This window comes from Elephantulus edwardii, unplaced genomic scaffold (assembly GCF_000299155.1).
Source record: "Elephantulus edwardii isolate Elephantulus edwardi_28Jun2011 unplaced genomic scaffold, EleEdw1.0 scaffold00294, whole genome shotgun sequence".
In the NCBI taxonomy this organism is placed as follows: Eukaryota; Metazoa; Chordata; class Mammalia; order Macroscelidea; family Macroscelididae; genus Elephantulus; species Elephantulus edwardii.
In genome coordinates this window covers 194098-206905 of record NW_006400044.1, presented here as the reverse complement: position 1 = coordinate 206905, position 12808 = coordinate 194098, and the positions used below count along the sequence as shown (strand labels likewise).

The window sequence follows — 12808 nt, the reverse complement described above, 5'->3', positions numbered from 1 at the left end:
ATATCATAAAATCATCAATTTTCACATACTATCATAAGATCTTCTCCATGGGATTTACTTCCTCTGAAAACTCCCTGGAGGGTCAGATATGGGTCAGTTCTGACTCAACAGCACACATCACAAACTCAAGATCAGAGGAAGACTCATCAACAACTGTTATATAGATGACACAACTTCTCTTGAAGATCAGGATTTTAAATACTTGCTACAAAGGATCAAAGACCTTTGTTACACCTCAACATTAACAAAAACCCTCACCACCCTGCCACAGTAAGTATCATGACAAACGGAAAAAAGATACAAACTGTCAATGCTTCTTCACCTTATTTGGACCCATAATCAACACCCTTGTACCAAGAGTCAGGAAATCAAAGAATGATGTCACGGATCACTCCAGAGTGCTGAAGAGCAAAGATACCAGTCCGAAGACTAAGGTGCACCTAATCCAAATCAATTGCTTGCTATGCATCGCAGAAATTAGGGCAATGATTAAGATGGCAGATAAACTGTTATCTTTTGAGCTGTGGCACTAAAGAAGAGTGAGTATTCCATGGACTGCGAAAAGGACCTACAAATATATCTTGGAAAAGGTGTAGTCAGGGTCCCCCTTGAAGGCAAAGTTAGTGAAACTTTGTCTCATATATTTTGGATCTGTTGTTAGGAGGGGTCATTCCTTGGAAAAGGACACCATGTTTGGAAAGGAGGAGGCTGAGCAAATGAGAAGACCCTCAGCGAGATGGTTTGACACAATGACTACGATAGTGGGCTCGAGGGTGTCAGATATTGAGGAAGGCACAAGATAGGAAGAGTTCAGATTCACTGTTTATAGGGTCTCTAAAAAGTAGCAGTATGAAGATCCAAGATGGCGGCAGAGGCAGAGACAGTGTGGTGAGCTGCGGGAGCAGCGAACCACTTAAAGCAGGGCCATTATGGCCTTCCAGACTTTGGCTTACTGATAATTGAACACTTAAACAGTTGATGATTGGCCCTCAATGAAGATCGAGGCTCAACAACAGGAATTCAAGGCTTCCCAAGGAGAAATGGGTGAGTCTCGTGGCTCCCAACCCCATCCCCTGCAGAGCCCGCGCAGCATCGCACAGCAGCTGCAGCTCCATGAGGCTTCCACAGCTGGAACAAATGGATTCCCTCACCCAGGATGGATGCTGGGCATTGGCCCTCCTCAAGACTGGTTCAGCGAAGCCACCACACTGCCGCAAGGTGGACTCAGTCTGGAGAGAATTCTTGGAGCCAGGATGGCGGTTGTGGGGGAAGCGGGCACCCTCTGGCTGCCCGCACAAGAGGGGCCAAGCACCCGCCAAGCGCCCGTGCAGCGGGGTGGGGGTGGGGGGGCGCGCCCCCAACAGCCGCCTGCGCTGGGGCGGCCACGCGCCCCGCTGGCTACCTGCGTAGGAGGTGGGGGATGGGATGCATGCCTGCTATCTGCAGGTTTGGGTTTCCTTGGACAGGCCAAAGAAGATGATTACCTATGCAATGGATTGCTGAAAGTCACTGTGAGTCTGATGACCTTAACAGTATGCACAAGAGGACTGACATCCTAAATGCACCACATATTTTGTTCTGTTGATAGCTTCTGCCAAAAGATGGTTAGACCTGGGGGGAGTCTGCTCACAATTCTCAGGTTCCCTTTATCATATATAAAGGGGGAGGGCAGTGACACCTATTTCAAAATATAGTATGACCACTTACAGGGGGGTAAAAGTGGCAGTGCTGGAATTGGAAACACTATCCCTGACCACAGAGTCCTCAGTCAAGCGAAGGGACCAGACTGGGGTAGGGGCAATTGGAGGGGGAGTATACCAGCCAGCTCCTGGGCGGGTTTTGCCCTGCTCGGGATGGGCTGCCCTCAGTCCCCGGCTCGGGGTGAGCTGTCGCGGCCCTCAGGATGAGCTCCTCAGTCCCCAGATTGTGCCATCTGACCCCTGGGTGGGGAAGGAGGGGGAAAAAAAAAAGAATGCCTAGGGTATCCAGAGAATGTTACCTAGGCCACCTTCTGCCACCCTCCCCCCCAGGAAACCTGAAAGCAACACCCTCAAAGCCCTTCTATTTGTAACTCACAAGTTTGTTCTCTCTAGGTTTGCTCCCTTTCCTATAGGTAACCTTAACTCTGAGTTTTACTCCAGAATTGACCCTGAACCCAATGCCAGTGACAAAAAGGAAATACAACTGACAGCTAAGGAAGCAAAGGAGGATGGATGGAGCCTCTGGGTTCAACCAGCCATCCCCACTGGACCCACCTGGGAAAACACTTTGTAGTCCAGAGGGGAGCAAATGACAGGAAAATATCTTCTAACAGAGCAAGAAGGCAAGCAGCTGTAACCCAAGACCACCAGTAAGGTGCTAAAGCATCCTCCCTCCCCCCTTTACATCTACGGCCCTGTTCAGCATGAAGAAGCCAGAGAGTCGGCATCCAATTCCCAAATCAATAAGACAGTTGGTTTAATTACTATTGGAAAATGCTTGTCATTCCTCTGTAGCATCTGGTCCCCACTGGACCCTCATTATTTCCTTCATCTGCTCCCCCCACTGACCAAGCTGTGCAGCTCTGCAACTGCATCCTGGCCCATCCTCATCCTTCTGCCCCCAACCTCCTCACCTCCTTGTACCCCCAATATATTTTTCCCAATTAAAAAAAAAATTAGAAAAGTAAAAAAAAAAAAGTGGCAGTCTACTTGAGAGAATTTAACAACATTAGCATGAAATGAAAGAATATGCTCAAATTGCATGATCTTAAGAAGTCATGTTACTTCAGACTTCTCCCCTTGGGGGGGGGGCCGGGGAATAAAGATAGCTGCTAACAAAGAAAACACTTCATGGGATTTTATTCCTTGGTTTGCAGGTTTTGCTGATATTATGCCTTTGAGTCGCCCAAGACTCCTATCGATCCTATGTACAATAGCTCTAAACCCTGCCATATCCTGAGCCAGTCTCACTGTCTCCAACACACTTGCCCTCATTACCACAGTCACTTTGTTACTAGTTCATCCATCTCATCCAGGATCATCCTCTCTTTCTCTGTCCATCCATCCTTCCAAGGTAGATGTCCTTCTCCAAAGACTGGTCCCTTCTGGCAATATGCTCCAAGTATATCAGATAGAGTTTCAAAATCCTTGCTCCAAGGAGCAACTTGGTTTCACCCTTTTCAGGACAATCCTATTTGTTCTTTTGGCAGTCCATGGTATGTTCAATACTCTTCTCCAGCACAAAGGATTCTTCTTCTGTCATCCTTAGTCACTGTCCAGCTCTCTGATGTGTAGCAAATAATGGCAAAGACCATGGCCTGGATCAAGCACCTTAGTCTCCAGAATGATACCGTTGCTCTCCAGCGCTCTAGAGATGCCCCTGGCAGCAGATTTTCCCAATGTAACTAGGTTGGTTTGTTTTTTTTAATTTCCTGACTGCTTGTGCCAAGAGTGCTGAAGATGAAACAACTGAGCAAGTTTAAACTTTTAGTAATCTCAAATCTCTTCTCCATCGATCACAGTGCTGCCAATTGGCACAGGGGTGAGAACTGTTTGGGGTCATGATTTGGAACATTCTTGGCTTCTAGGAATCTTACACACTGGGAATGCTGTCAGGAAGAGCCAGTCCTTAGAATGGGGCAGTATGCCTGAAAAATGGAGGATCAGCAAAGAAAAGCCAGACCATTAACAACAAACGGAATGGAACAGTGACTGAAACACTGCACTTAATTAAGCACAATAGATACTGTGAAGATAGTGCACAATCAAGATTTGATGTGTGTTCACTAAGTCTCCATGAGTCAGAGTGAACCTCTAACAACAACAACAAAAGATAATTGGCTAAACAACATATTTAGTGCTTTAGTATCTGAGGTCTTAAAAACTTGCCAGCAGCCAAAATACAGCAAATGTGTTCTATTTACTTGGAACAAGTGAAAGAGGAGGAGTCAGGAATAAGTGAAAGATAGGGAATATATGGCTAATTGCCTCTATAATAACCAACTGTCTCCTTTACCAAGACACCAAAAAAGCAGGACAGAACATGGCTACCATTACTGAACATTCTGATCAAAGAGTTTATAAAAGAACCCTGAACAGAAAAACTACTTCTCTGAGGATGACTATTAAATTTTAAACCAAAAGTATCTCATGAAGACTTTTAAATTTCAAATAACTTGCCTGGTCTGAGGATTATCAATATGGGAAAAGAGTGATTAGATAGGAAACTTAGGAGGCAATGAGTTTATGTTGGCATGGTAAGACCAACCAGAAAAGGAGAGTGAGAATCTGCTCAACCCAAAAATAATATCAGTATCCCTGAACTTTACATGTAGAAACTGCTGAACTGACAAAGGATTTGCTATGCATATTCTCAAGAATAAAAAAATAGTAAAAAAAGCTGTTCTATATGTTTGTCTTGTGTATATGTACATATTTCGTTCTTAATGTTATTAATAAGTTATATATTAAAAATAAAAGAAATTATACATTATAATTTCCTTTTCAGTATATTAAAAGTTAGATATATATGTTTCTGGTGGCCTAGTGGTAAGGAGCTGCGCTGCTATCCCAAAGACACAGAGTTTGAATCCAACAGCTGCTTCCTAGGTAACTAACTTACTACCTCTGAAAACCTTGAAGATCAGCTATTAAATCAGTTAAGAAGGTATTAAGAAGGTACATAACAACAGCTTAACAAGGCAAATTACCAATATAAATTCATAAGTAAATGTAGGAGAAAATTAAAATCTTAAATCTTCATTCAAAAGCTTCCATAAGAGCATAAACTGCTTAGCTATTCTCATCTAAACTGAGGTTTGTAATTAATGATTTTAATTTATTTAAGAGAACAAGTTAAAATTCTATATTAATCAACATTTCTGTCTATTTCATAAATGTTCATCCTTTACTGGGAACAAAAGCCTTTCAAAAAATTCATATCATCGAGTCAGAACTAATCTAGAGCCTACCCTCCAGTGCTGGAGAGAGAATAACAGAATTCTGTAAAACCAACGACCTATTCATTGCAAACACCTTTTATAAGAACCTTCAAAGATGACTATAAATATGAACTTCACTTGATGTCTACACAGGAATCAGATTGACTACATCTGCAGAAGAAACTGCTGAAGAAGCTCAGTAGAACTGTGAAAACTAGGCAAGGTGCTGACTGCGGAAAAGACCATAAACTACTCATATTCAAGTTCAAATGGAAACTAAAGAAAATCAAATCATATCATATCCACAACAACCAAAGTTTGACCTTGAGTTTATCCCACCAGAATTTAAAGATTATCTCAGGAACAGGTTTGAAGCCTTGAGCACTAACGAGCAAAAACCAGATGAGCTGTGGGAGGACATCAAGAATATAATTCACGAAGAATGTAAAATGTCACTGAAAAGATAGAGGAGAAAGAAAAGACTAAGAGGAACGTCAGAAGATAATCTGAATACTGCACTAAAACACCAAGAAGCCAAATCAAAGGGAAGAAATCAAGTTAAGGAGTCGAACAGAATATTGCAAAAGGCAGCATGGGAAGACAAAAAGTAAAGTATTGTAATTAAATGTGCAAGAGCTGTAGCTGAAAACCAACTTGCTTGACATTTCTCAAGCTGAAGGAACTGAAAAACAAATTCAAGCCTAAATGGTAATACTTAAGGATGCTGAAGCCAGGAAGCATCAAAAGAAGATGGAGGGAGCTCAGGTGGCCTAGTGGCAACAAGCTGCAACTACAGTCCCAGAGGTGCACGGTTCGAATCCACCAGATGCTCTGCCGGGGAAGGAGGGGCAATCTCCTCCTGTACCAGTCAGATCTGATTTGACGGTACACGCACACACACACACAAAAAAAAAAAAAAGATGGAAGGAGTATATAGAGTCACTACACCAAAAAGAATTGGCTGACACAAAATTTTATGAAACAACATATGATCAAGAAACTATGGTGATGACGGAGGAAGTTCAAGTTGCTCTGAAGAAACTGGCAAAAAATAAGGCCCTAGGAACTGATGGACCACCAAGTGACATATTTCAACAAACAGATGTTGCCCTTAACATGTTCACCAGGTTATGCCAAGAAATCTGGAGGACAAGAACCTGACCAAATGACATATTTATTTCCAATTTAAAAAAAGAGTTGACCCCAAAATGTGTGGAAATTATAGAACGATATCATTAATAGCATACATAAACAGAATCTTGTTCAATATTATCCAGAATCAATTGGAACAGTCTATCAGCAGAGAACTGCCAGATGTGCAGGCTGGATTTAGAAAAGGTGGTGGCACTAGGGACATCATAGCCAATATCTTGGCTAAAAGCAGAGAATACCAGAGGAATGTCTGTATCTGTATTGCATTGACTTTGCAAAGGAATTTGACTGTGTGGATCAAAACAAACTGCGGCTACCCTTGAGGAGAAATGGGGATTCTAGAATACTTAAATGTGCTCATGCAAAACCTATACCTGGACCAGGAAGCAGTACTCAGAACAGAGCAAGGACACTATATGGTCCAGGATCAGGAAAGGTGTGCATCAGAGATGCTTATCTCCATACATTTTCTATCTATATGTGGAACAGATCTTTCAGGAGGTTGGACTTTATGAGGAGGAAATGACATTCCTCATCAAATTCCATCAGGATTTGAGGAAGACTCATGAATAACCTGTTATGCAGGTGACACAACCTTGTTTGCTGAAAACTGAAAAGATCATGAGGCATTTGCTGCAGAAGGTCAAGGACTGTAGCCTTCATATGGATTGAAGCTCAACAGCAAGAAAACAAAGATTATCACCACTGGGTCAATTGGCACCTTCATGATAGATGGAGAAGAGACTGAGATTGTTAACTTCACCTTGCTTAGTTCCAGAATCAACATTCTCAGCACCACCATTCAGGAAATTAAAAGATGAACTGCATTGGAAAAGTCTGCTGTGAGGGACCTCTTTAGAGTACTGAAGAGCAACAATGTTAGTCTAGAGACTAAGACATGTCTGATCCAGGCCAGTCTTTGCATTACTTGCTATGCATCAGAGAGCTGAACAATGACTAAGGATGATGGAAGAATTGATGCCTTTAAGTTGTGGGGCTGAAGCAGAGTGTTGAACACACCCTGGACTGCCAGAAGAAGAAGCAGGTCTGTCTAGGAGAAGGTGAAATCATCCTGCTCCCTGGAAGCAAGGATTCTAAGGCTCTGTATCATATACTTTAGGCATGTGGCCAGGACGGATCAGTCCTTGGACAGGAACATCATACTTGAAATGTGGAGGGATAGTGCAGGAAAGGAAGACCCAGGATGAGATGGATTGAGTCAGTGACTGGAAAAATGTGGTTTAAGTCTATTGGAGACTATGAGATTGGCTCAGGATAGGGCAAGTTTCAGAGCTAATATACATAGGGTCACTGAGTCCCAGGCAAAGAGATGGGATGGAACGTAACAACAACAACAACAACAACAAGAAGTTACTTGGGAAGAGACTGCCCTTCTTTCTCCTCTCTAGAGCTATTGGTGGATTTAAAAAACTAGAGGCAACACCTCTGGGTTAGTAGTTTAACTATCAGTTCCTGAACATAATCAGAGCTTCCTTTTGGGGGGGATTCTCTACTTCCAATTTTAGGAGGAAAAACACAAATTCAGGCTGAAATTTAAACAATAAATAAAAAGAAAATTCAGTCTAAATTTACTATTGAAACTTTTTAAAAAAAAATATAAAGTGGTAAGAATAAAAAAATACCCAAAAAAGGGGGAAATAAAACCCCTCAATTATTAAATTCAGGCAAAATAAAAACATTATCTTTTAGAAGAGCTCTGGTGGCCTAGTGCCCAAAAGCATGTGTTTTGAAACCGCATCCACTCTGCGAAAGGAGAAGCAATCTCCTCTCTTGCAGATCAAATGCCTCTGTAGGGGAGCATTTAAATGCCCACTGAAAGGTCACCTATGGGTCAATTCTCACTCAATGGTACATAACAACAACAAACAAAGACTTTTAAAAGTATTAAAATGACCAGTTCTAGTAAGACATGACTGGTGGAAGTGCCCAAGCCCCATATACCTATTATAAGAAGTCTTATCCTGGAAATTATTCTAAAATACCCAAAGAAGTTTGTCCTAATGTTACAGAAGATTGAAGTTTATTTACCTTGGTAACACAAGCTTATAACTCCATACATTATCTAAAGATGGATTATACTTTAATTAAAGATAAAGATGCAACTCTTACTCATTCTAAGATGTTGCATGTTAATTTTAAAAATAAAATCCAGTGTCTTCCTTCCTTGTCATCTGCCAAATAACTAAATTATTAAGGCAAAAATTAGTAAGACCCCTGTGCTGCAGTGGTTAAAGCATTAGACAAAAAACGTGTGCAGTTCAAACCTATTAACCACTCTGAAAGACAAAGAAGTGGCAACCTGGTCCTATAAACATTTAAATTTAAAGCCTTGGATATGCTTACCAGGCAGTTCTACTTTGCCAGTAAGGGTCAGAGTGACTGAGAATCTACTGTAAAAGGGGGGAAAGATAGAGTCCACTTGCATATTATAATGCAAGGATGGGAAGGGAAAAAACTCATCTGATGTTCAAGTCTTATTAGGATTGTAAGTCCAAGGTGGTTTTATCCATTTTGTTTATTCTGTAGCATCAGTACCTAAAGTAGCATCTGGCCTCTAATATAGGAGGTACACAAGAAAGAGCTTTTAAAATTACTAAATAAGCTGATTTGTATTAATTACTCATTTTTTTTCAAGAGAAAAAATATCTAGGCCATATTGTGGAAGAAAATTATTTTAGAAACTTGTTTTCAATGGAAAGACTATGAACTATTAAGACAAAGTGAGACTAAGAAAGAATAAATTCGCCAAACTCTTTTCTAATTCAAACCAAGTATTAAATGTATCTATCATTTGTTTGGGAATTTTAAAGTAAGCATGTTTATTATTGTTATGTGCTGTTGAATCAGTTTCTATTTTCTATTTTAGTCAGATGTCACCAAGTTAACTACTCACAGCAACCCTATGAACAACAGATCTGAACCTTCCTGTATGCTGTATCTATCATCTTTATAATATCTCATGGGCTCAAGTACATTGTTACAAAAGCCATGTCAATCTATTTTGTTGAGTCTTCCTCTCTTTCCTGAAATGAAATGTCTTTCAAGGACTTGTCCCTCTTAACAATATGTCCAAAGCATGAGAAACAGTTTCAATATCCTTGCTTCTGAAAAGAACCTTCCTCCCAGAGAGACTTGTTCTTTTGGCAATCCATAGGATATTCAGTACTCTTCTTCAACACCACAGTTCAAGGGCATCAATTATCCTGAGTTATTGTCCAGGTTACAGGTATACAGATGGCAAGTGAAAATACCATGGCTTGTATCAGGTGTTACCTTAGTCTTTAACTTTACATCCTTGCACTCAAGCATTCTGAAGAGGTCCTTGACAGCCAATGTGACACATCTTTTGAATTCTTGACTGCTATTATCGTGAATATGATGAGTATTGATCATTATGTTACTGTAGCTAGGTGCTGCTGAATCGAGTACTACTAAAACATACGACCCTATGAACAGATCTCAACACGGCCCTATCTTGTGCCATCCTCATCATCTCTGACACACTTGTGCCCCCTGTTGCAGTCACTTTTGCCAATCTACCACCTTGAGGGTCGTCTTCTGTTTCGTGGACCTTCTACCTTTCCAAGTATGATGTCCCTTTCCAAAGAATATAGTATCTCATAGCAATATTCCCCAAATATGTGATAAAGCATTGACTGTGGATCCAAAAAAAACCCAAAAACTGTTGGCAATTTTGATCTTTTCACCACCTATTATGATGCTGTCTATTGGTGCCATGGAAAAGATTTCTGTTTTCTTGATGCTGAGATGTAATTAATTTTGAACACTGTACTCGTTGATCTTTTTACTTTTCACAAATAAGGTTGTGTCACATGTACAAGGTAGGTTCCTCCAACCTGAAGTCAGTCTTCTTCACACAGTACAGCTTCTTGAATTATTTGTTCAGCATACAGATTGAATAGGTATGTAGAAAGGATATAACTATGAGAATATCTTTCCTGGTTGTAAACAATTAATTGTTCTCTCTTTCTGTTCAGATAACTGCTTCCTGGTCCATGTACAGGTTTCAAAACAGAGCAATTAAGTGTTCTAGGATTTATGTTCCTGTCAATGTTATCCATAATTTATTATGATCCAGAGCCAAGCGCTTCTGCATAGCCAATCAATACAAGTAAACACGCCGCTAGTATCACACGGTTCTTACTGATACCTAAATGTGAATATTTACTAGGTAATTACTATGGTACATACTATAATAAGAAATTAACATTAACTGTATCCCTTCATTTTCATAATAATCTATGATGCCAGTTCTATAATTATACTATTTTTTGGCTAAGAAAATAAATGCAAAAGAGTTGGGCAACATTGACAAAAGGCATTTGTTGACAGGGACAAGAGAGCAACTTTAAAAAAAAAAAATCTTCACAATTTATGTAGACAAAATCTACACAGTATAATAACTGTTCCATTGTTCAAATGTGAGGGTAAAGGAGATGAGGTAGAAAATGAAAATGATGAGTGTTTAAGAAAATATATTGCTTCTATCTATACTTTTTGAAAAAAGGCTAAGAAAAGGAATTGACTCAAATATTGCTGACAAGAAAACAGTAAGGCATAACTGTTTAAAAAGTAACATAGAAATACAGATTAAAAATAACTGTGAGATATCATCTCACCCCAGTCAGAATAGCAAAATTTAACAGAACAGCAAGCAACAAATGCTGGCGAGGTTGTGGAGAAACTGGGACCCATATTTACTGTTGGTGGAAGTATAAAATGGTCTACCACTGTGGAAAATGGTGTGGCGTTTTCTCAAAAAATTGCAAATAGAGATACCATTTGACCCAGCAATTCCACTACTGGGAAGATACCCTACAGAGACCATAACAGACATCCAAGCAGATATATGTACACCCATATTTATTGCGGATTTGTTCACAATAGCAAGGAGTTGAAAACAACCCAAGTGCCTCTTAAAAAACAAATGTATAGAGAAGCTATGATATACTCACATAATGGAATACTATGCTGCACTGAAAAACAAGGAACTCATGCAATATTATTCAAAATGGGTGACCCTGGAGGACATTATGCTGAGTGAAGTATCTCAGTCACAAAAGGACAAATACTACACGGTGCCACTGTCATAGAAAGGGACTGACCTCAGGGTTGGGGTAAGACTGAGAAAAACGGGATAAATTATGTATATTGCATTGAAACAGATAAGGGAGTGAACAATTTAAAAGTGATATATGATAGAGTATTATGGTTATCATAATAATCCAGAATTAAGATTGCACAGTGGAGTGTTCTAGGGGCAGGGGTGTGCGGAGGGATTATATACCAATAAAAGAATTTTTCTTTTACTTCTCAAAGAGCAAACTTGGGGGGGTGGGATTGGCAGGGAGAAAAGTGCAACAATGAATAAATGGAAATTCAAAATCTCTGTAAAAGTTCATTAAAATTAATAAAATAAAATTTAAAAAAAGAAATACAGATTAAAATTAAAATGTGCCTATTTTTATCCAGGACATTTTTAATTTGCTACTTACAGCAAAGAAATAATAAAGATTTATTAAAAAGGAGACAACTTTATTATTTCTGTAGACTATCCTGAAGGAGCCATGGTAGCAAAGTAGTTAAGCACTCAGATACTAATCAAAAGGTTGGTATCTTATACCTACCTGCCAACCAATACAGCAAAGTTGTAGTAATCTGCTTCTTATAAAGATTACAGTCTTAGAAACCCTATGGAGCAATTCTGCTCCATCCTAAAGTCAGTAGAATCCAATCTGGTCAGAAAACAATGGGGCTCTAAGGGTGGTAACTTTCATAATAGACTAACAAAATAATAAAAACATAAATGTGAATAGGGAAATAATAAATCATGGTTAGTCACAGAGGAAAGTTAAGAGAATTTCATTTTGTTCTTTTTTAAAATAAATCTAAGGTTATGGTGATAAGGACAATTTTTGAATGATTTTTTTAAGACACAAAGCAACACTAGTAAAAGTCTGAACTGTATAGGGGGGAGGTATATGCTATACTAGTGTATGCAAATTTAACAAAAAGTTGACAATGATATAAATTTAAGAGTGATTAAGGGAAAATAAGCTGGTTTTTAATCCTTACTAAAAATGTTTTTAATTAGTGGGGCTATATGTGAATTTTGTTCATTACATCTTTGGGTATGCTCAATTAAAAAAAAAAAAAGCCAAAGCATTATTTACACACAAGAAAAAAAAATTTTAAAACTTTGGAGTTGATTTTATATTGTAAGCTCTCTGAAATGTATTTATTTTTGTATTCTATGCCAGAACAGAGTATGAAGGTACACTAATTATTGAAATGCTGATGAGAACATTCCACAAGACATTAGTTTCTACAGATTCAGATTTGCAGATTTCTCAATAAAACCACAATATAGTAAGAATGGCTATTAGGGAAGAAAATATACTTTCTAAAGCTTCAATTTCATAAAACTGATCTTTAAATTTAAGCAAAATTACAAATGAGAAAATAGCTTTGTTGCTCTTCTGGGGGGAAAAAATTCAGCTGAGATAATCTGGTATCCAAATAGATGCCAAGATCTTATGTAAAAAAATTAAATCTACTTAAGCGTCAGTTTCTTTAACTACAAGAACAGAATGAAATAAATCTGTTAAGAATTCATGAATGTTCTTGGTAAATTATAGAGCAACATTTAAAAAATAAGAAAATTGACACTATTATTATTATTATATACATCAA

At 39.0% G+C, this 12808-nt stretch overlaps 1 protein-coding gene across 3 annotated transcripts in view; it reads right to left on the bottom strand.

Moving 5' to 3' along the window:
- Positions 1-12808, bottom strand: part of SMARCAD1 (SWI/SNF-related, matrix-associated actin-dependent regulator of chromatin, subfamily a, containing DEAD/H box 1) — a 113213-nt gene that overhangs the window by 75438 nt on the left and 24967 nt on the right. The window contains exon 5 of one of the 3 annotated variants that reach the window (XM_006900743.1): positions 9666-9668. The exons of the other annotated variants lie outside the window; for them this stretch is intronic. Coding sequence (XP_006900805.1) covers positions 9666-9668 — 3 coding nt within the window. The remainder of the gene's footprint in view (positions 1-9665; positions 9669-12808) is intronic. 3 annotated transcript variants of the gene reach the window in all.